The following is a 25,217-nucleotide window of genomic DNA, read 5'->3' on the forward strand; positions in this document are numbered from 1 at the left end:
CCCAGACAGCAAGCACTCTAGATATGTATGGCCAAACCTTGGCTGTAATCCTTCCGCCAAACAAAGGAGTCTCTCCCTCCTCCCACTCCCCACGCCGACACACACACACACACACACACACACACACACACACACACACTCGCATCCCCTTTCACTAAGGAAATCACTCCACGGGGCCCTCTCCAGGGCCTGCGGCAGGACGCTCACTGCCGCTTCGCGCCGTGCTTCACGGCCTCTGGAGGAACAAGGTCCGACTTCAACGTGTCCCTCCGCCCCGACCTCATCCCTCGCACCCTCACCCCTAAAGTCTCTCGGCGGCCAGTCACTGTGCTGCGCGCTCTCGCGAGACTCCTCCACGCAGCCTCCCCCCGCCCTCGCCTGCGAGGAAGCCTCTCGCGGACCCCCGCCCCCCGGTCGCGAGCGGCGCATGCGTGGCCCCGCGCCTCCCAGCGCCCCCCGCGCTCCCCGCTGGGCGAGCTGACGAGGCTGCGCGCCAGCTCCTCTCCCCGCGAGGCCTAGCCTCGTCCCGCTGCTTCTTCTCCCCGTCACCCCCAACTCTGGCCGAGGCCCTCGGCAGCCTCGTGCGGAGGAGTCCGGAGTGCCGCGGGCGCTGCTGGGAGCCGCCAAGAGCCCGGTCCCGGCTTTGGACACTCCTGCCCCGGCTGGACACCTGCAGCGGCCTGGACCCGAACCAAGACCCCAGGGCCGGCCGCGCCTCCCGGTGCCTCGCGGACACACCCCCTCCCGCTCGCCGCCTCAGCCCACCCCTTCGTCAGTCCCTGTGTTCCCTCCTAGCCCAGAGTCCGGTTCTCTTCCCGACCTTGGCCCCTAGAGAAAGAACCTCACGGGAGGGGGCACATCTTGATTGGAGAAGAGGGCGGGTTTGCAGACTTTGGGGGTGGATGCACATTCACCTTTTCAGGATTCTAATAAAAATTTGATTAATCAGCCCGGAGTTCCTTGTTCCGGCTAACCCACTATCTTTTATCCCCCCTCCCGATCCGTATTTCCAAGGGCATTTAAGTAGGGGGCACTCGGAAGCTCCTCGGGGCCCTTCCTTGGAGCTAGACCTGTTGGCCCTGGTTGGATCATGGCTACAGTCCTGGACTCTCAGGTCGACGTGGAAGTTGAGGAGTGCATCATAATGAAAGTGGAAAAGGACTCGGAGTGGGCATCAGAGCCCATTCTGGCGAGATCGGGCAGCACCGAATGTGAGTCCTTTCGTAAATGCTTCAGGCAGTTCTCCTACGAGGACGTGACGGGACCCCACGAAGCTTTCAGTAAACTCTGGGAACTCTGCTGCCGGTGGTTGAAGCCAGAAATGCGGTCCAAAGAGCAGATCCTCGAGCAGCTGGTAATTGAACAGTTTCTCACCATTCTCCCGGAGAAGATTCAGGTTTGGGCACAGAAGCAGTGCCCAGAAAGTGGAGAGGAGGCGGTGGCCCTAGTAGCGCATTTGGAGAAAGAGACCAGAAGACTGAGAAAGAAGGTGAGAGAGGATTTTGAATGAAGGGGATGGGAAAGGCAGGTGGGCAGGGCCACCGTGCTGCAAGAAGAGCTCATTATAGAAATAAATGGTACAAAAAAAATTCCTAAGCTGAATCCCCCCAAAAGAAGTTTTTCATATTAAATGGAGGAGAGAATATGACCTGTTTGTTCTAATCCTTGCTATAATATTTCTACCAAAACTATTTAGACAGTATTAAATGGTTAATGTCTCACAGGGTTTGTCTTTGGTGGGAGGGGGAGATGTCATGGGTACCTGAGAATCCTTTCTAATCCTTTATTCTTCCAGCCATTGTTTTATGAAGTACACTTAGTGCCATGGTCCTTGGCATTCATCCAGTTGAACTGCCAGACCGTCATTTTTCAGCGTCCTTGCAAGCTGGTATAGTCATTTTCAACACCCTTTTGTCAACCTCATGAAATCCTGCCGTGTTTCCCAGGTTTGTGGTTTCACCTTGCACAGGATGTGTTTAGGAGTTGGTTTTATAAGTTTTCAGTTAACTAGTGTTCAGATTAGTTTGTGTGCACCTGATAGATCCAAGGTCTTTGTAGTAATGACCACCCCACCCCTGTGCACACAAGAAAAATGCAAATAAAAAGTGCTCTCTTACTCCCTTATTCCTGAACTCCTGTGAGTCCATTTCAGTCCACAGACACATCATTCCTTCTCAGTTCTGCTGTCCTTTAGTGCCCTGGTTTGCAGGTCTTCTCCTCTACTTCACTTATGATGTTGACTTCACTTTGCAGGTCAGTAGTCCCCTACCCTCAGAGAAGCAAGCCCCACCTGGAACTGTGTGGGAAGTAGCTGACTTTGAGCCAGAGCAACTGGAGACCCAGCGCAGGGTTGTTCCTCAGGAAGAAGCTGAAAGCCTCCACTCAGGATACCAGGAACAGCTGAGCCAACAAAGAAAGTATAGGCCTTTACCTAAAAATGGTAAGAAGAACTCAGAGTACACCCAGGTCAGAGATCGTGTATCCTTGCATAGTATCCCTAAGACTATGGCGTGCTCAGTATAGGTCCCTTTGATAACCATTTGAAAAATAAATTGAATACTTGTAAAGAAATTTTTCATCTGTTTAAAGAGTCAGGAATATGCACTTACCAAAGTAAATTAGGAACATAAAGATGGAAATTAGGGAAACTTAGATTGCCCAGGGCAGCTTTGAATCTGGTCAGTTGTTTTCAAATCTCCGCTCAACATTCACTTTAGTCATGCCACGTGTGTGTGCTCTCGGCTGACCACAAGCAACTTGAAAAACTGTTGAAAAATGGAAACAAGATATTTTTATTCCAGAACTTCACTCATAAGATAAGGGCGTCCTGGAATGCTGTATGGGTTGGAGAAATGGTAATATTTCCTAAACAAGGGATACCATGCCTAACTGGTGTCCAAACAAGGGCAGCATCTAGCTGCACTACGTATAAATACAGGAAGTCGGATCGAAGGGAGAGAGCTGTCTGTCTCCCCAGTCCAGTTACCTTTCCGTCTCCCAAAGTGTGTCTTCGCTTCACTTCATAAGCTAGTAGAGGGGTCTGGAAAGAGCCTGTCTAAAGACTTCATTTATTTCTTGTTTGCCCCCATACTGTCATCTTGGGCTGAAAGAGGCAAGCAGACCTGAGTTCATAGCCCAGCTTTCCTATGTTTTATTTTTGTGGACTTAGGTTCTTTCTCAAACTTTCCATCCTCTCATCTGTAACAGAAAATAGCAAGGTCATTAATGGGCCATGAAAAATAGCCAGTGCATGCATAATAGTGTTCAATAAATGCTAATTTATTTTCTCCAATAATGGAAAAAATATTTTTAAACCAGCTATAACTCAAAACAGCTTTCATTGAAAGGAAAGATTCACAGTGGCTCTCTGCTATAGCAGAGAATATGTTGCAAATATTAGTGGACTCTGAATTGCCCCGTATTTCTTTATATCAGAGCTCCCTTTATCATGAGCGTTAGGTGGCTCCAGTAACTTTAAGTGAGAAACTTGGTTTCTGGGCATTGCCATCCATAGTGATAATTTCAGAAAGATTAAAAAAAAAAAAAGTCTGTTGAAGACTGAGGAAGGAGGACAGAAATTTGAGTGATAGATATCTCAGAAAGATAATTAACTCTGAAGGAATGTGATTTCAGCCATAAACTTTTCAAAGACCATGATGTTTCCAAGAAAATTATTTGGGGACTGGTAAGATGACTTAGCGGATAAAAAACACTTCCTCCCAAGCCTGATGACCTGAATTCAATCCCTAGGGCCCACATGGTGGAAAGAGAGAACCAAGTCCTGAAAGTTGATGTCCTCATCCTCCACATGCAGACCATGGCACCCATAAGCAGACAGACTGACAGACAGAAACACACACACACACGCACATAATTTTTAAGTGATTTTTTTACTTCTATAGAAAGCAGTAGCAAGCTTCTGAGCTTTGCTCACATGTAAATTACTCTTGAAGGTTTCCCTGTGAGCTCAAAGAAGGAGATAGACCATTGAGATTGCTGTATAAAAAGTTCTCTTTTCTCCTGCACTGAGGAGATTATCTAAGAGCTCGTTATGCTCATTGCTGTACGGTTTGCTATGTTGGCAGGACTTAACTGAGAACTAAGTTCTCAGTTCTTAAACTATTAGTTTATGCTAGGAATGACAAACCGGTAACTTATACATCAAATGCGACTTGTATATTTTACCTACAAAGAATTTTTGTTTAGGATTTGGAGGTTTTGCTTTTGCTCTTTGTTCTAAAATTTTGATATTTCACAGAAGTCCCAGGTTTCTAGTGTCCTATTTAGGGTTTCTGTTGCTATGATAAAACACCATGACAGAATCAACTCAGGAAGGGAAAGGTTTATTTCATTTCCACTTCCACATCAAAGGAAGTCAGGACAGGAACTCAAACAGAACAGGAACCTGGAGGCAGGAACTGATGCAAAGGCCATGGAGGGGTGCTGCTTACAGGCTTGCTCAGCCTACTTTCTTATACCATCTATGCCCACCTGCCCAGGGCTAACACTATCCACAGTAGGCTGGACCCTCCAGATCAGCTATCAATCCAAGAAAACACCCCACAGGCTTGTCACAGGTCATTGGGGGCAGGCAGCATTTTCTCAATATACAGGTTCCCTCTTCCCAAATGGCTCTAGCTTATGTCAGGTTTAGATAAAAATGAGCCAGCACATCTGGCTTCTCTTGGAAACATCAGAAATGCTGAGTCTTCAAGTGTCACAGTCTCATGCTGAAGCACCACCACCTAGAGCCAAGCATAGGCTGTGCTCTTCAGTGGAGCATGCTCTCTCCAGTTCCCCAGTCCCAGCTTTCTCCTTGTGCACTGTATTACCTGCTTGCTCCTGAAGCATTTAAGTTGTGAGCCCAGCATTAGGATAATGTAGATTTGGGCATTGTCCTAAACTCATTGAAAAAATCATCCATTCCTATCTATAGATTTTAATCATTTCTTTCTTTCTTTCTCTCTTCCTTCTTTCCTTCCTTCCTTCCTTTTTTTTTTTTTTTTTTTTTTTTTTTTTTGGTTTGGAGACAGTGTTTCTCTCTTAGTGTTTTTCTGTGTAACAGACTGTCTTGGAACTCATTTTGTAAACCAGGCTGGTTTCGAACTCATGGAGATCCACCTGCCTCCGCCTCCCACGTGCTGGAATTAAAGGTGTGTGCCATTACTGCCCAGCTGTCCTCTCGTTTCTTAAAAGGAGAAGCAGCATGAATTAAAGCACCAAATTCAGAATATTATATACCATAATTGTTTCTTCTCTTTTTCTAGCTCACTCTTCTCTCTGGGTTCCTGTCCCTAGTGATGAATGGAACACTGTAGATCAGGAGGTGACAACCCAGGTAATTTACTCCCAGGTTAATTTTAATTGTCCTCCTCCCTGTCCTTCTAGGGAATTCAGTCACAGTCATTTCCCATGCTTTTACTAGCCTGCATTGTTTACAGAGAGATTTCTCCCTTCATTTCTTTTCCAGAAGAGGTTAGACTCAGTCTTCTCAGTAATGAACTCCTTGCTGGGCCAGCTGTCTTACATTATCGCATCCTCATTGTTTACCGTATCTTCCACTCACCTCGACACATGACACACATGTGTCCTTTACTCAGCTCTTTAGGGCCCTCCTCTTTTTCATAGCTGTTCCTAATTGAAAGCCTTTGCAGTTGTCTTGGTAGTCACTGGTGTCAGTGTTGTTACAGGAACCAGTGAAAGATGTCCACACAATAAGAAGCTTGTCCTACAGAAAGAGTGTCCATCAGAGTCCTACTCACAGGGATCTCTACCACGAAATCAGGAAGGAAAGTGCAGGGAGCATGGTTTCCCTGGGTAAGCATTCTTGTATTTTAATTCCTACTAGTGATAAATAGTTGTAAATGTTAGTGCTTAAAGCAGTAGTTCTCAACCTGTGGGTCATGGCCCCTTTGACAAACTTTTGTCTCTAGGTGTTTACACTATGACTCATAACAGTAGCAAAATTACAGTTATAAAATAGCAACATAAATAATTTTATAGTTGGGGGTCACCACAACATGAGAAACTAGAATAAAGGGTCACAGCATTAGGAAAGTTGAAAAACACTGGCTTAAAGAATCTCCACGGATTGTAGTTACTTATCTCTTCCCTTTCCTTATTGATGTACTCTTTCCAAAAAGAACATTATAATAGTAATTACAACATTGAACAGGAGTTGTATATGAATACCATATTTATAGTACAGGAAATACAAACTTACATCCACCAGCCTAAAGGTCTGTAAAGTCACCAGGTCTTACCACAGTTTGTTTTTATTTAACAATAATGACCTCAACAGTTAATGTAGAGCTGCCTAACAGGTGGATAGAAATCTTAAATATTGAATAAAAAGTGATTTACATTCTGTAACCTTGGTGAATTATTTAAGTAGACAAGTGTGTAGGCATACATGACCACTATAGTGTCACTCTCCAGGCAAGTTTTCAGAGGACTGTCTCCATCTACTTTCACAGGAGAGATAAATAGTATTCATTCATGTGTGAGTTTTAATTCAAATGGCAAAGACTAATGAGTAATATCACAACCAGAACTGGAGGTGGGGGCAGCTCAGTCAGTAATGTGCTTGAAAGCATGAAGACACAAATTTGACCCTTAAAGTCCACATTTGAAAAAGTGAGCGGTGGTAGAATGTGCTTGTAAACCCATGATGGGGAGGCAGAGACAAGCAGATCCCAAGAGCTCACTAACCAGCGTAGCCTACCAACCCGGCAGTGGTATACTTGATCCCCTAAAATATGAAAAAGGTGGACAAGCTAGGGGTATTACTCAGTTGGTAAAGTGCTTGCTTAAGAACCTGAATTTAATCCTCAGTACCCGTGTGGGGGGGAGGGGACTAGATGTAGTAGTACATTCATATAATCCTGGTCCTGGGAGTGGGGCAGACACAAATGGATTCCTAGGATTTGTTGGCAAGCTAACCTAGCCTAGTAGATTAGTTAAAAGTCAGTGAGAGAATTTCTTAAAAATATAAAATAGAAAGCCAAGTGAAATGGCATAGTTCTTAAAACCCAGCTCTCAGAGACAAAAGCAGCCAGATCTCTGAGTTAAGTTATAGGCCAGCCAGAGCTGCACAGTGAGACCCTCTCTCAAAAAAAGAAAAGAAAATGATAGTACTTGAGGAATGCCACCTGAGGTTTGCCTCTGACCTCTACACATATATACACACAAGTGCTCCTGTACACACATATACAGGGTTGGACTGTACCAGAGGAACAACACCTGGGGTTATGCTCAGACACACACACATATACACACAAGTTGGTAGTGCAAATGTGCACTGATACCAGTTTATAACCAGTGGACATAGAGCATACATTATAAACACTATAATCCTGTACTGCCTAGAGAGTAACTGCTAGCCATACATACATTTAAATTTTCAGTTTGGAGCTGGAAAGATGGCTTACTGATTAAAGGCACTTGCTGCTCTTCGGAAGATGTGTTTGTTACCTAGCACCCACATGGTAGTTCACAGCCATATGGAACTCCAGTTCTAAGAAGGCACTACACATACATGGTATGCATACATACATCTAGGTGCGCATGTGCACGCACACATAAGATTTAGAAAATGAGTCTTTTAAAAAATTTTAATCAAGTAAGTGTTGAGTTTATTGCAGTAATTAAAATTTAGTGCAACTACATTCCTTTGTAGCCATATTTAAGATATTCAGTTGCCCTATAGGATGGCACAGTTAATGCAACACTCATCATCACAGAAAGTTCTACTAGACAATACTAAATATAATCATTGAAGTTCAGAAATTAGGACCAGTGAGATAACTCAGTGAGTAAAGGTACTTGTTGCTGAGATAAGCAATGGCAGTTCCATCCCAAGACCATCCCAAGATAGAAGAAGAGAACCAACTTCCACAAGGTGTCCTCTGACTTCCATATCCATACTATGATGCACAGACACTTGCATACACACATACATTAATTAATTGAGTCATAAAATAATAAAAAATTTAAGTACAGAGATTATAAAATGAACAATATAATAAATGGATAAAGGCAAATCAATAATTACCTTTTTTAAAAAAAATTTTAAAAAATGACCAGTATAAAATATCATAGCATTGCCAGGCAGTGACAGCACACACCTTTAACCCCAGCACTCGGGAGGTAGAGGCAGGCAGATCTCTGTGAGTTCGAGGCCAGCCTGGTCTAAAGAATGAGTTCCAGGACAACCAGGGCTACACAGAGAAACCCTTTCTCAAAAAAACAAAATGTATCACAAAATTAACAAGGTGGTCCTCAAAAATTATCAGGCAACCTATCTGTCTGCTTTGAGTCACTCGTGAAATGTGCCATTAGTGAAGAGGAACTATACTTTGAGAATTCCAGTTAAACCCATCTCCTTTATATGCAATTTCATATGAAACAACCCAGGCCCAGAGACACCTGCCCCAGTCTTTTGTTGTAGATTGTAGATTAATTCGTTATGGACAATATATAACCTGTAGATATTTTGGTCTGCGTGATATTTTAGTTAAAGTTAGTGTAGAAAAAATATCCATTTTTTTTCTTAGAAATGAGACTTTAGAAACAGTCAGCCCATCCTCCTGCATCACAGTACTTGACCAAAACTATGTCAAAGGCTCAACTGCCATGGTTCCTGCTCTGGCCACTCACTCACTACTTTGCCTTCCTAGAACTTCTGAGCCCTTGAGCCTACGTGCCTCCTCTCCTACTTCTCTCACATAAGAACTAAAGAACAAGTCTCCATCCCCGGTGCTTCTCAGAAAGGGTGTGATTTGATGGGCTTCTCTAGGAAAATCCTGTAATCTTTCTGTGTGTGCTATGTGCAGAAGAAAGCTAAAGCCCATTGCATACATACTGTATACTGTGTGGAAACTGTGCACTAGTCTTTGAACAGATGGTGTTATTCCTCAGGATACAGTGAGGTTAAGAAACTTGCATGAGTTGGAGGCCAGCCTCGTCTACAGAACTAGTTCTGGGACAGCCAGGGCTACACAAAGAAATCTTGTCTCAAACAAACAAAAACCAAAAAAAAAAAAAAAAAAGAAAGGGAACTTGCCCCCACCAAAAAGTGAATAAACAGTGAGTAAACAGTGTGGTTGAGATTCCCACTGAAGACTCTTGCTCTTCTCGGGACTTAGAGCAGCAGGCACAATTTGTTTCATGTTCTTACTGTTCTTATTAATTTTTATTACATTGATACAATGGGCCTGTTTGGAGTTTTGGTGTAGGAGGTCCTTCTGTTTATGTGTTGCTTTCATTGGTTAATCAATAAAGAAACTGTTTGGCCTGATAGGGCAGAACTTAGGTAGGCAGAGAAGAAAGAACTGAATTCTGGGAGGAAGAAAGCAGAGTCAGAGAGCCACCATGGAGCTGCCAGGTCAGACATGCTGAATCTTTCCCAGTAAGCCATGACCTCGTGGTGACATACAGATTAATAGAAATGGGTTAAATCAAGATGTGAGAGTTAACCAGTAAGAGGCTAGAGATAATGGGTCAGGCAGTAATTTAATTAATACAATTTCTGTGTGATTATTTCGGGTGTAAGCTAGCCGGGCGGCCGGGACAAAAAGCAGGCCCTCTCCCCATCAACAGAGTTTTTTAGTTAATGAAATGATTTATTTATTTTCAGTATTCACTAAACATATATCTGTACCAATTAAAAGTGAACTCTCAGTCATGTAATGGTGGCACATGCCTTTAATCATAACACTTGAGAGGCAGAGGCAGGCAGATCTCTGTGAGTTCAATGTCAGCCTGGTCTACAGAACAAACTCCAGGACAGTCAGGGCAGTCTGGGGGGTCAGGGGAGGGAGTGAACTCATTGATTATTTTTCCACTTCATGAAAAAGAAAGTAGATTGCAGTTTCTTTGGTGTAGAGAAAGGCATTTGATGTGACTCAGATCCTGAAGCTAAATTATAAGGTTTATCTTCCCTCCTCTTAATCTCTTTAAGCAAAACAGCTTCACATTGTTTATTTGATATATCTACACCAAAGTTTTTGTTTGAATATTTGTTTCTTCTGCCAAATTTTTCTAAAGTTATTATTATATAATTGGCAAATACAATTTTATATAATTAAGATGTGAAATTTTATTATTTTATACACATTATACAGTAATGACCACAGTTAACACATCCATACCTCACATAGTTAACAGGAAGGATACTTAAAATCTACTCTCAGCCAGTGTCAAGTCTGAAGTACACTATTCTAAACTATGGGCATCATTAGATCCCAGAATGTATCCTATATACGTTCTTGATATGTGTCTGTACTGCCCACCTCAAACCCTGTAGAAACCACTGTTGTATTCCTATACATTGAGGGGTTTTTAAGATTCTACTTAAATCTCAGATAGTATGATGATTGTCTTTCACTGCCTGGCTTATTTCACATGATGTAATGCACTCTGAGTCCAGGATATCTAAAAATTTTAGATGTAGAAAGATCTCATTCTTTCTATAGTTCTCTTTTCTTTCTTCTACTTTATAGATTTTCCATATCCTTTATTATTTTATTTTATGTGTATGAGTATTTTGCCTACGTGTATGCCTATGCATCACCTGTGTGCCTAGAGCTCACTCAGGGAGGATAGAAGAGAGCATCAGATACCCTGGAACTGTAATTATAGGCAGTTGTGAGTTACCTTGTAGGTGCTAGGAATCACATCCAGGTCCTCTGGAAGAGTAGCTAGTGTTCTTAACCACTGAGCCATTTTCAAATATTCTTTATTCATCCATTGATAAAAAATTTTGGTTTATGCCATAATTTTCCTTAGGTTTGTAAATTATGTTCCAGTAAATTCCAGAGTGCTAGTGCCTCAGCTGTAATTTGGTTTCCTTTACAAATATATCCAGAAGTGAGAAAGTTGGGACACATGACAGTTGTCCCAAGTAATTTTTCAAGTTCATTTTTCCAGTTACATCCATACTGTTTTCCACAATGGCTGGATGAGTTTACATTCCCACCAGCAGTACATAGGGTTCATTTTCTAGACATCCTTACCAGCACTTACTATCTTTTATGTTCTTGATGCTCACCATTCTAACAGATGTGAAGTTATACTCATTATGATTTTGATTTGCTCTTTTCTGTTAATTAATGATGTTGAGTGCCTTCTCGTGCACTTATTGGTCATTTGCACATCAGATTCTTTGCTCGTTTTTATCAGCTATTTTTCTATGAATTATATGGTTCCTTGTACATTTTAAACAAATATGGTTATAAGTATCTTCCCTAGACTGCAGGAAAGTCTTTCTTTACTTTGTTGATTATTTTTCTTGCTATGCTAAAGCTTTTATTGCCTCTTTCATTGTTATAGCCAAAAAAAAAAAAATTTCCAAGACTAGGGTCAGTTACCTTTTTCCCTATGCTTTCTTCTATGGTCTTTCTTTTATGGTCTCAGGTCCTATGTTTAGGTCTCATGTATATACATGCATGTCGGGGAGTGCAGGGTGTTTGTGTACATATAAAGGCCAGTGGCCAATGTCTGGTATCTTCTTCAGTTGTCTTCCTCCATACTTTTTGAGGCATGGTTTCTCACTTGCCTGCTGCCGTGTTCCTTTCAATGATGGTCATGGAATCTAACCCTCTGGGTTGGTGTCCATGGTGCTGGAGCAGTAGCTGAGAGCTTATATCATGGAGATCCTTCTGCTGGGATTGCAAGCACGTATCAACAAGCCTGCCTTTTTCATGGATGCTGGGGATCAAACTCAGGTCCTTATGATTATATAGCAAACACTTTACCAACTGAGCATTCTCTCCAGCCCCACATGTAAGTATTTAATGCATTTCAAGTTGACTATTGCAAGTACTATGAGATAGTAGTCCAGTTTCACTCTTGTACATGTAGATACTCAGTTTTCCTAGCACCATTCATTGAACATACTTTCCTCTTCCCTTATCAAAAATTAGTTGACCATATATGGATGGATTTATTTCAGGGCTGTCTGTTCATGTTTACTTTCTTTGTTTTATGGCAATACTGGACTGTGTGATTAATATAGTTTAATACAAATTCTTTACTTCTCTAATAGCCCCAGTTATGCATGCATGGGTGTGTGCATGTGTTTGTGTTGGGGCACATATATAAATAAAAGGAGCAAATACTAAGTTAGCTGTGGTGACTCTGGGACTACACCCTAGCACTCGGGAGACTGAGGCAAAAGGATTATTAGGAATTTGAAGCCATCTGTGAGTTTCAGGCTAGCCCAATCTACAGGGTGATACAGTATCATCCAAAAAAGAGTCAAAACTAGAGAAATATGTCTTAATGTTGAGAGTATTCCTGAAAGAATTAACTAGATAAAGGCAGTATATACATGAGAGTAAGATATCATTTCTAGATTTCTGTGCTTAAAGACAACATGTAAATAACTACAGTATGCATGGTCCTGGCTGAGGTATGCTGAGCTGTAAACAAATAGTCCAGGAGAGCATGTTTCAACAGGAGATTGGGGTATGTAGTAATGACATCAGTGCCTACTATGAAACATGTTTCTCTTACTGTAGGAGGCACTGTGTCTACATCTAACAAGATAGCCCAGTTGGAACAGAGAAAGGAACCATGGACTGTAGGTCTGCATTCCTCAAATAAGAAGAATAGTGTTCTGCAAAGCAACTATATCAAAGAGAATACTGTTCAAATCCCGGCAAGAAATTCAGGGAAAGTGTGGCGAGAACAGCAACAGTGGGGTCTAGAAGATGAAAAAATTGCAGGTGTACACTGGAGCTATGAAGAAACCAAGACTTTTCTTGCAATTCTCAAGGAATCTCGCTTTTATGAAACACTTCAGGCTTGTCCCAGAAATAGCCAGGTATATGGTGCTGTGGCTGAATGGTTACGAGAATGTGGCTTCCTTCGAACACCAGAGCAATGCCGGACCAAGTTCAAAAGTCTTCAGAAAAGTTATCGAAAAGTGAGAAATGGTCACATACTAGAACCCTGTGCCTTCTTTGAGGACATGGATGCCTTGTTAAACCCTGAAGCCCATACTTCATCTACTGATAAGACAAAGGCTGTGATCTCTCTCCCCAGACTAAAGAGCATTGGCGTTAGTGCTAAAGAACAGGTCAGTTTGGTGGAGGAGGAGGAAGAAGGTGCTGAAGACTCCGATGGTGATGAAGTGGGTATTGAGTTTATACGCAAGTCTGAAGTTCGTTCTGCTCCTGTCTTGTTTCAAAACTTAAGTGGTAAGAATTATGCTGGGTTTTTTTTCTTGGTGTGAAGATAGAAGTGTAGTCCTGTGGAGAAAGTAATAGATTAGACTAATCCTGGGGAGGGTTATCACACTCCATGCTGCTTTCACTATGATATTGCCCTACACTTGGGTATTTGTTGCTGTCCCTAGCACAGCCTGAGTGACAACTCTGAGAAGCCTGCAAGCTCTTATTCAAGTTAGAGCTAAACATGCTTTTAAATATTCAGTGGTCAGGGTATAGAATGACTCAATGGATAAGATCACAGCTCTTACAGAGGATCCATGTCCAGTTCCCAGAATCCACATGGTAGCTCATAACCATTTTTAACTCCAGTTCCAGTGAATCCAACACCTTCTTCTGGCCTCTGGGCACCAGACACACAGATGCAGACTTTCATATATACACATCTCATAAATCATTTATTATATTCCTTCCTATGAAATGGATATCATAAATCATATTTATTATATGCCTTCCTATGGAAGAAAGGTAAGTGGAGCTAAAGAGTTCTAAGTGTCTAATATTATTTGAGGATTAGTATAACCAGTTGTATTAGTTTGTAATAGACGAAGGATATCTTATTAGTCCATGCAGTATGGCCAATTACAAAACAATGTAAAGGAGAAGAGGAAATGAAATACAAACTTTATTCTGTTCAATTTAAAGGCAAGAAAGGAGAATAAACAGAACACAAAACAATGAGTCACATTAAAGCAATAGGAAGAGCCAGGCCTGGTGGCACACCAGCTATAACCCCAGAACATGGGAGGCAGAAACAGCAAGAGTTTGAGGCCAGCCTGGACCATATAGCAAAGCCCCTTCTCTAAATAAATAAATGCAGAAACAATATGTCTTGGTTACTTTTCTGTTAATCTAAAAAGTTTGTTGGGGCTCACAGTTCCAGAGGATTAGAGTCCACAACCATCATGTCAGGGAACATGGCAGCACGCAAGCAGTCTTGGTGCTGCAGTAGTAGCTGTGAGCTTACATTTTTATCAGCAAGTAGAAAGCAGGGGAAAGGGGTACAGAGAACTCTAAATGGGAAAGGTGTGAACTTCTGGACACTCAAAGCTTTCCCCCAATGATATGCCTTCTCTAACAAAGCCATTCCTTCTAACCCTTCCCAAACAGTTTCACTAACCATGGGGGCATTGTTATTCAAACTGCCATATCCTACGTTCTGGCCCCAATAGTCTTGTTGCCATATAATAAAATGCATTTAGTCCCCATAATCTTTCAGTCTCAAAAGTATTTAAAAGTCCAAAGTCTCTTCTGAGAGTCAAGGCAGTCTGTTAATTGTAACCACCTGTAAGAAAAAAAAAACGGCGTTACATACTTCCAACATAGAATACCACAGAATATATATTACCATTCTTAAAAGGAGGAATAGGAGCATAGTGAGGAAATGCTGGACCAACGCAAGACCAAAACCCAGCAGGGCAAACCCTCACCCAGTCTTGTAGTTCTGTGTCCAATGGTAAAAGCCTTTGATGACTTTTCCGCTTTGCTAACTGTAACACACTTCTCTCTTTTGAGCTGGTATCATTCCCTATATGCAGCCCTCCCTGGCAGACATCGCTTCACTTTGGTACCTCCAACATCCTGGAGTCTCTAACACAATCCAGTCTTCACTTTCACAGCTTCACACAGTGACTTTTCTGCACCTCCATACAAGGACTCCCCTGCCATATGCCTGTCCCTAATGGCTTTCCTTAACTGGGAAGAAAGATTCACAGCCCCTTTACTACTATATCCTTCATGACTCAAAAGATAGAATCCTGTGACTGAAGTTGCCAAATACTGCTGCAAGCTTAGGATGGAATCCAGCCCTCCTTAAATTACATTTGCATAAGTTTTGATTTATTGTTTTCATTTGTTGAATAAGCTTTTCCTTTGTTTCAGAAGCAGAAAATTCCTTGGCATTTCCTTTTTACAAGCTGGAAGCTTAGCTGAATGGGGTGTTGTCCTGAGGACACTATTTTTTATTCCATTTCACATCAGGCCTGTCTTTAAAGTTCTCATCTCTTTGAACACAAGACTTGGCTCCAGCATTAAATTTCCTGTTGCTTTTCTTCTCCTCAGATTGTACAGTTTGTATTTTTTTTGCTCTGCTTGCTCCTTTCATCATAAACCCACATAAAAGTGATTACTAGTAATCACATCATACAGTAAGTATTAGGCTACCCTGAAATCTCTGCCAATGAATACTCCAAAACTCTTCAGTTAGCCTTACACAGATTCTTAAGACAAGGGCAAAAAGCAGCCACATTCTTTGCAAAAATATCATAATAATGGTTTCTAGCCCAATGGTCTCTAGCTAATAATTGTTCCCCTCTAAAACCTCCTGAGTATACAAGCCTCAATGGTATACATAGCTGTCAACACACTACTGTCTTCCATGTTCTTACTAGGATAGCACATTAAACCTCACTTACAGCATTCAACCACTTCCCTAGTCCAAAGTTTTCCCCATTTCTTCAAAAAACTACATGGTCAGACCTATCACATTAGTACCCTGTTCCAAGACTAATCTGGCTTAGTTCCATCAACTGGAATCCAGGCATTCTCTGTAGGAGACTATGGGAGCCATTCTCATTCTGATAGAAATAAATGTAAATATATCACTAATTACAAATTCACTGAACCAAGATTAACACCCTTCATCATAGGAGATGCACCCTCTATAGAAGACAGGCATTAAAGTAAAAGGAGATTAGTCCTTCTGTGCTAACCTATAATCCCAGCACTCAAGACCTGACAGGAGGATTGTTAAGTTTGAGACCAACTTGAACTACACAGTGAGATCTTGTTCAAAAAAAATAAGAGGAAGAAAGAAAAGAAAAGATTCACCGTACAAACCTACTGTTGAATATTTGGAGACCAAAACACACAGAATTAAATAACCAGTTAATAACTCTTTGACAGTAGCTGCATCATGTAACAATACTAGGCTTCAATTTTCCCCTGTGGAATATATATATGACTAAGAACTCACAGGGCTGTTACTAGTGTTCAGCAGGACATAACAGGTAAAAGTACTCTTAAAAGGCTAAAATGCATCACTCTTATTACTGATGTCTTTCCTAGTTCATTGTAATAAAGGTGATAAGTTCATCAGTAAAATGGAAAAATAAATCAGGCTAGGAAAGCCGGAAGTGTGTTCATGAGGACATGTGCTTAAAATAAGCAGATCTGCTGACAAATGGGAGGATCGTCGTGCATACACAGGTGTTTACAAATCTGAAATCATGCGGATAAGGCTCCTGGGTGTGGTCTCAAGTGTAGTTCATTGATGGAACTGAAGTATCCAGGAAATATTGAGGCTAGCAACTACTTTTTCCAAAACAAAGAGCATGTTTAACAAACTACTGAGAAAAGTTGTATTCTGCTGTCTATGCTATACAGACTATACTCTGTCTCAAATTAGAAGATTAGATGAGTTATCAGACTTAGAACTACTTGGACATGACTCTGATTCTCAACGAAAACTAGTAAAAGAATTAGTAGGAGATTTCAGGCTGTTCTTTTGGGGTTGTAATCCAGTGGTCTGAACTACACGGAAAAGACACTCTAGGTGACTGAGTGCTTCAGTTAGTCTCCATAGCAGTTGCAGTGTGGAAGACTACGCTTCCTCTTCCAATTAAACTGCTGCTTTTGGGATTAGCCTATTCATTTGAAATCAATGTCTGTGCATCTTGAGTCTTTGTAACTAGAAACAGGGCATCTCACTTTTTCTAGTTAATCTTTGAATAAAGAATTACAGATTTTTTTAACATAGACTTTACTGTGTTTTACAAAGTTTGTTTCTGTATATTCCATATTTCCTGTTGCTACCATGAGTAGGCCTTTAATTATAATTTTTTTGTCCTTGAGAAGTTCATACATGTATACAATGAAATATGATCATATCCACCCTCCATTTCCTTCCAACCCTCCCCGACTCCCCATCCCAACTTCATATATTTCTTAATTATCCATCATTTATTTATGAACATTCTAAATCCAATTAGTGTTCCTCATATGTACTTGGGTGTGGGGCCATCCCAAGAAGTATGGGTAACATACCAGTGGGAACACTCAAAAAAGAATAGTTCTTCTTCCTCCAGAAGCTGTCAAGTGCTACACACACACACACACACCCCTATGCTAGAGTTTTGAGTTTAGGCTGTGTAGAATTTCTGTAGTCATACCTGCTGTGAGTTTGTGAGTACACTATCATGTCCAAAAGATGGTGTTTCACAGTTTTTCTCCCAAAATAGAGCTTTTCTACCATTTATAGTGTGTGTAATAGAGAAGCTCCAGCCTCTTTATATCTTTAAACTTTATCCTTGAATGGCAGGTGTGCACTGGGGCTATGAAGAAACTAAAACTTTTCTTGATATCCTTCGTGAGACTCGGTTTTATGAAGCACTTCAAGCCTGTCACCGGAAGAGCAAATTGTATGGAGTTGTGGCTGAACAGCTTCGAGAGTGTGGCTTTCTCCGGACACCGGAACAATGCCGGACCAAGTTCAAAAGCCTTCAGAAGAGTTACCGAAAAGTGAAGAATGGCCATGTACTGGAGTCCTGTGCATTTTACAAGGAGATGGATGCCCTAGTTAACTGCCGAACGTCTGCCCTTTCCACCAACACCTCAGAAGAAATCCCACTACTCTCAAGGCAAGAAAGAGGACATATTGAGGTTGAACCCCAGGAGCCTACAATCTGGGAACCTGAAGAAACCTCACAGGAAGCTGTGTTAGAAGATTCTAGTAGTGAGAGAATGAGTGAGGACGAAATTATAGAAGAGCCAGAATTCCAAGAACCTACAGACTTACCTCAAAGCCTAACAGGTAAGGGTCATCAGGGCTTTTGGTCAAAGTGGGGAGAAAATGTTGACTTCTTGAAAAACCAGCACACCTGGCACATAGCTTGTGCATGTTTAATTTATTTGTTTGTTAATTAATTAATTTATTTAAAATTTCCACCTCCTCCCATCCTCCCATTTCCCTCCCACTTCCCCACTCCCTCACTCCCCCTCCACCTCACTCTTCAGTCCTAAGAGAAGTCAGGGTGCCCTGCCTTGTGGGAAATCCAAGCCCCCCCCCATCCTAGGAAGGTGTGCATCCGAACAGACTAGGCTCCCAAAAAGCCAGTCCATGCAGTAGAATCAAAATCCAGTGTCATTATCATTGGCTTCTCAATCTTCTCTCATTGTCAGCCACATTCAGAGAGTCCGGTTTGATCACATGCTTGTTCAGACCCAGTCCAGCTGACCTGGGTGAGCTCCCACTAGATCAGGTTCACAGTCTCGCAGTCCTGCCTTCCTTTCTTTTATTCTCCCTTCTTCTGCTCTTCATCTGGGTTTTGGGAGCTCAGTCCAGTGCTCCAATGTGGGTCTCTGTCACTGTCTCTTGTGCATGTTTATTCACTCAGATATTTGAATGCTGTTTGCTGTTAGAAAAACAGGGAAGTAGAACTAAGTAAAGTGGGTCCTGTTCTTGTGGTACTTCCCTTACACGCTACTTATATTCTGCTGACTCAGGTTTTGGGACTTTAGCATTAGTTTCTGTCTTGGTGGTCAGGCAGTGTTTTGTTTCTTGAAATACTTTTAAGAAGAATGTGAGATTCTACCTTTAAAAAAAAACTTGGAGGAGGAAGGTCAGTAAGCTCAAATCAGAAGCATCTCACTGTTGTATAGTGTGCACAAGGAAAAGGATGGGCAGGAACAAGATGAGCAGCTTTGTCCTGTTCCTGAGCTCAGCAGCCTGTTCTTACCCATTGGCTGTCCTCACTGGCATCTAACTGCCAGCTCGAGCATTAAATATAATAAAACCTCACAAGTGCCCTTTAAAGATCATTTTCATGCCTCCTCACTCAGCATTTACATCCAGGAAGATGACATTACTTGCTAAGTAGACTGTTACTTCTGCCTGCCTCTGCTTTCATTGTCATAGATAGCCATTTTTCTAGTTCCATCTTTCTCTGTTTCTTACCTAGACTATAAAAGTCTCAAACCCTAATTTGTTCAACCACACTTTTTAAGGGGGGAGGGTCCCAAGAGAGAGAGAAAGGTCCCAACTGTAGCCTAAACTGGTCTTGAACTTATGATCCTCTTGCCTCTACTTCTTGATTTCTGGGATTGCAGGCATGCACCATCCTGCCCTGCTTCTCACCCATGTTTTTTTTTTTTTTTGTAATTTTATTAAATTATAAAAAGTTTCCATTTACGCCCCTCCTCCCAACGCCCTCCCACTCCCCCCCTCCCTCTCCTCCTCCCTCTTTGTCCCCTAGGGAAGTCAGGGTCTCCTGCCCTGTGGGAAGTCCAAGTTCCTCCCCCCTCTCTCACCCATGTTTTGATTGAGCCATCTTTAATCTGAGCTCATCCTATCATTCAAGGCATATGTGAAAGGCATTTTCTCTCTCTATGCTTTCCTAAAACAAAATTTCTTGCTGTGTTCTACATGCTCTGTAAGCTACCTCATATCTAAGCCACAGTTCATGATCTCTCCCGAACCACCCATACCTTGAACATATTCGGCTCTACACATCTGTGTGTCCAAATTCTTTCAACTTCCACACTTTATCTTATGGTACCAAACACTTTGATGTCCTAAAACCAACCTTCCAGGCAGCAGTACGCTCCTGAAGGATGGGAGCTCTGTCTCTGTAGCCACAGGATATGTCACAATGTGAAGCATTTCACACTGATTTATTGAAGCCAGTGTTTCTGCTTTGCCTGAATTAGTTGTAGAAGCCCATTAAGAGGAGCTAATGTCCAGTTATGGCAGAGCAAGGACTTCATACACATGCTGTCTGGTGATATTTATATGAGAAATTATAAAGAGTAAATCTAACCAGGTTTGCTGGCACACACTTTTAATACCAGTACTCAAGAGGCAGAAACAGGCAGATTTCTTGAGTTTGAGACCAGCCTGGTCTATAGAATGAGTTCCAGGACAACCAATGCTACATAGAGAAACCCTGTCTCAAACAAGAATAGTAAGTCCAATATAACTTCTTCCTTTAAATGTTATTTATTTATTTTTATTTTGGGTTTTTTTTTCCTTCATGTATGTCTGTCTACCATGTACATGCCTGGTAACCACAGAAGCTCGAAGAGGGTGTCAGACCCCTGGAACTAGAGTTACAGATAATTGTGTGCCAATTCAGTTCAAAACAGTTCTGAGAACCAACATGGTAGCAATTGTCATTGGCCTTTTTATAGAACTGAAAGAGGGTAAAGCATAGTGAATCAGTAAGTCACAGTGTGTAGCCATAAACATTAGAGGATCGTAGTCATTGTAGGCATGCTTAATTATTTAATTACTTTTGTTAATGTTGGAGTTTGTGAAATTTTACTGTCTTTTCCTTTTCCAGATTTTGAAACTGGAAGTAGTATTAAGGAGGATCCAACACAGGTAATATTTAAGAACAAAGAGCCCCACGGGGCATTAATAGAAAAGTCTAAAAGATTTGTTTTAAATACCAACCCCAGTAGATATTGTAAAAGGGAATACGTCTCAGGAAGACAATGGGAAAACCTTCAAGGAATTAGACAAGGAAAACTGATGTCTCAACCTCGAGATATAGGGAAGGCTACCGTGCATCAGAGGCCTTTTGTGGGAAGGAGACCATACAGACTTCTCAAATACGGAGAAAATTTTGGAAGGAGTGCCCGTCTTATGTGCAGGATGACCCACCAGAAGGAAAACCCTCATAAGTGTGGTATCTGTGGGAAGTGCTTTTGTAGAAGCAGGAGCCTAATCAGACACCAAAGAATCCACACAGGAGAAAAGCCTTTCAAATGTCTTGATTGTGGGAAAAGCTTTAATGACTTCTCAAACTTTGGAGCCCACCAGAGAATCCACACTGGAGAGAAGCCCTACAGATGCGGGGAGTGTGGGAAAAGCTTCAGTCAGAGCTCAAGTCTTATCATCCATCAGAGAACACACACCGGAGAGAAGCCCTATCAGTGTGGAGAGTGTGGGAAAAGCTTCACCAACAGTTCTCATTTCAGTGCCCACCGCAGAGTCCATGCTGGAGAGAATCCCTACAAATGTGGGGACTGTGAGAAGAGCTTCAATAACTGCACAAGATTCCGAGAACACCGGAGAATCCATGCTGGAGAGAAGCCCTATACATGTGCCCAGTGTGGCAAACATTTCAGTAAAAGCTCTTTCCTCACCAAACACCGGGAAGTCCACATGAGAGAAAAACTGCTGCCATACTCTCCCTCTGGGTACTCACCAGAGAACCTACTGAGGGGGAAGAGTGATGAAGTCAGGAAGACCTTTTGACAATGAGCTCCTTTTTCCACAGCCCCATTAGCCATCTTACCCTACTCCTCCCATTCTTGGAAGCAGTCTTTACTTAACTATAAATTGCAGTTCCCAAGACAGGCCTGAGAATATAAGTAAGCTAAATTTATTTCATCTGCCCTCACCTCATGTTCTAACATGCTCAGTCTGCCTCTCTCCTATGAGTCTTGACTTTCAGTAAGGTGAGAGAATCAGTTTTTTGTTTTTTGTTTTTTTGAGTTCAGAATAAAATTCCCATAAGAATGTTGAGTCTAATGCTATTGTCCAGCAACTTTCAAAACTCTTGCACGTGGGTGAGAGTTCTTTTCAAATATATGAATGGTGAAACGTTTTATAGTGTTATCACCCATATGAGATCTTAGCAGCAACTTGACAATGGATTTTTATATCTGGGTAGAACTTTTAGGAGTTTGATCAAAACTGTATCAGATCAATATTGGTTTTGAGGGTATAAAACGAGAGTGAAAGTTTTATAGCATCCTTCAGAAGTCTGCATTAGAAAGTTGATACTAATTCCCTGTGTTGCTGCTGAAGTCATGTTGCTAATACCTTGTCCCCCACCAAGAGAAGCACTTACTGACTCTTCATCTCCCTCTCTGTTCGTGAAAACTTAACTCCAGTGGCTGCTGCTTCTCCAGGCACAAGTAATCTTTCATTGTTCATCACAAGTCTATACTTACCTCTTAATTGTTCTAGGTGCTCTTGCCTGACCTTTTTAGACTACCTTGACCTACTCAGATGGGAGAGGATGCATGGTAGTGCTGTCTCATTAAGAGAAAATCAGATTTCAGAGTCTAGTTCTACCTTATCACTTCTCTGACTCTTAACCTATAACAAAACCTACTGATAAGCTAGCATATTTTAAACTGCCTAGCTCTACATTTCAATGTCATATAATAGTATTTCTGAAAGTTTAAGATTGTAAGGAAGAAGGATGTGAGACCTGAAATATTTAATGGACTATTTAGGCCTGCTTTAAATCAAAGAGTTACTACCTCAGTCCAGACTACATTTCCAGGGTTGACGTCACACATACTAGCCTCTGGTTCGGAAGCTTCTAGTTCCTGTTATTAGGGTCATAAACCTGACTATAGAGTCCTAAATCATTACACAGCTCTGTAGTTCACTCAGTGAAGGTAGAGCTGTTTATAAAGTTCCACTCCAGAGAATCACCTTATTTTCCCCACTTCCCTCCTCATCTGGGGGAAATGTCTTTGATAACTCCTGGCATTAATCAGCTAAATATTGTCAGAAAGCTTCTGGTGGGTAAATAGTTAACTCATAGAATTACAGATGAAATTCAAGAATTTGATCTTCCCAAACCAGTTACTTGAAGATGAGGCCTGTGGCATTCATATCTTTAATACATAGGTAACCCAGTGTAGCTTTGCTTTGGGGAGGAAGAAGTCCCAAGTATAGTAGAAGGAGAACCATAGTCAGGGCCCTTGCTAGGTTGTGCTCCTGTCAGATGCTCTCTTGTTTGAAAACATCTAGAGATGATATTTTTGTGAGTATATTTGAATCTTTTGAGACTCATTTAGCAAAGTATCAAAGAGGGTAGACACTAGAAAGAAAAGCACTTTATGGTGCCAACATAGGATGTAGCCTGTTGGAAGGCAAGTGACTCAGGTAAATGCTGGTAACTGTTTGTGATGTGTGTTTGTTGGAAATGTTATAACTGTTGACACCTCAGTAGCTTATTTCCTGTGTATTGTCTGAATTAGAGACTTCTAATGGTACATGCAGCTTCATGTTGGTGCTCTGACTAGACCAGTAAGATTGTGTGGTACCAGTAGGCTTGTGCTTATTATTGTGTAGATGTTCTGGAATTCCAGCTCTAGAAAAGATGCACATTAGTATAAATTGCCACTTAGTAACATGTACACAGGATTGATACTTATGTGGAAGCATGATTCAAAAAGTAGATGGCTTGTTCACCAATACTTATGTACTGTTATATAGAAGACCATGTTGTAACCTCAGAGAGTCATACAAAATGATTGGGACTATGGTAGCTGTCCTCCAGCAAGGAAGTGCTACAGCAAAAGATAATCTAGTTAAGTCCTTGGTGATGTGGATAGTCAGTCACCCCATCTGTAGGAACTGCAGTCACATCCTGAAGACCTTTTGTAAACTGCAAATAGAAAACCAGTTTGAGCACCACTTTTTGACACATTTTCCCAGCAACAGAAAAGATCCAGGGCCTGTTCTGTCTCCACCATGACAAAGTGATTGTCTCCTGTGTCTAAGATACAGCTAGGTAGGTTTGTGTTCTCCTGCCTGTAATCCTAATCTTAAACAATCTGTTAGAATGTGTGTTAATCTTGTGGACCTTTTCTCAGTTCTTAAGAAACAGATCTTCCTACCATCTTAGACCAAGGTGCTTGCGTGTTTCTCTTTTGTCAACCAATGTGTGAAAGTTAGGAAGAGTGATCACATTCTGAGTAATACATCTTTATCACATCTTTGTAATGATCCATAGATCTCAATATCAAGGACTTCAAGGAAGAAAACAGTTTTTTTAAATCTTAGAAACACTGTGATTTTTATAACTTGCTGCTTCGTTGCTCTGGATGCTGGAAAGCTCAACAGAACACTTCACCTCAGCCAACTACCTACACCTGTTTATTTTACTCTGTCATATTTTTTTGGAGATTGTCTCAAGTCCTATTTTTGAACAATGGTATATGTATAAACAGATTCTTTATTTTCTGGCATTCTGGCAAAGACATTTTAGAAACTGTGTTTGTATTTCCTGCTAGGCTTTCATTAATTTCCACAAATACCTTGCTAATTCTTACTGATGATTTTGTTACATAGTCAGTCTAATTCTTTTACCTGGAAAAAAAACATGTTTTTGTAAAGAAGAAAACTCATGCATTAAACAGATCAGGGCTTCCTGCTACCAAGGAATGTGTATTAGACCAGAAGCCAAAAGAAGTTTGGTATTGTTACTACTTCCTGAATTTAGTTGGATAAATCACAGCTTCTGTTTCTGAGTAGTTAACTGCCAAAATTTCAGGAGTGCACATGTTCATGAAGCCATGGAGCAAAATAGAAATGAAAGAAATAGAAAGGCCAGATTCATACCCACTGTATGCCACCTCTGGGTCACATTGAGTTCATCTCCTGGTTTAAGAAGATGATAGCAGTGCCAGCCCAACTTGCTTAGTAAGGAGGAAGGACAAGCCACTTGTGTTCAGTAACAGGAAAACTTCCCTCTCCCTATCACCCTGCAAGGCAAAGGTGGATAGGTAGACTGGAGAAAGTATTTTGTGAGTTCTGGCACTCAGTGACAGACAAGATACATGGATTAGGAAAACCCCAGTGGAAGGAGCAGCTGAGTGATTCGTGTGGTCCAAAGCATCCATCTCCACCTGAATGCATTCGAGGACCAAGTGTAAATGGACATCTGTCTTCATTCTGTATTAATGTTCACTTAGATGTCTTCTTGAGAGCTTGTATGTGGAATGTCTACAATAAATGACTACCGTTGGTTTGCTATAATTTGAAGGATGTCTTTATTTATAAAATTGAACATTTAAGAAATTCAAGGCCAATCCTTATAACTAGTGAAAAGAACTTGAGTTCCATGCCAGCTCACAGCTGCCCTCCGTAGTCAGCAGGAAGGGACATGTTGTGAATCCACAGCGGTTCGTATACAGAAGTCCTCCAACTGCCTCTGCTGTTATCCGAAACAATAGTTG

The 25,217-nt window shown here is 41.5% G+C and overlaps 1 protein-coding gene across 1 annotated transcript; it reads left to right on the forward strand.

The window, feature by feature from the left end:
- The first annotated feature begins 505 nt into the window (after positions 1-505).
- On the forward strand, positions 506-25,017 carry Zkscan2 (zinc finger with KRAB and SCAN domains 2). Its single transcript, XM_048460398.3, has 7 exons — positions 506-1,489; positions 2,254-2,440; positions 5,268-5,338; positions 5,691-5,817; positions 12,522-13,202; positions 17,551-18,042; positions 20,570-25,017. The coding sequence occupies exons 1-7, from the start codon at positions 1,091-1,093 to the stop codon at positions 21,487-21,489; spliced, it is 2,877 nt and encodes a 958-aa protein (XP_048316355.3). The 5' UTR covers positions 506-1,090; the 3' UTR covers positions 21,490-25,017.
- The last annotated feature ends 200 nt before the right edge of the window (positions 25,018-25,217 follow it).

The sequence above is a fragment of the Myodes glareolus genome, chromosome 7 (assembly GCF_982192425.1).
Source record: "Myodes glareolus chromosome 7, mMyoGla1.1, whole genome shotgun sequence".
Taxonomy (NCBI): Eukaryota; Metazoa; Chordata; class Mammalia; order Rodentia; family Cricetidae; genus Myodes; species Myodes glareolus.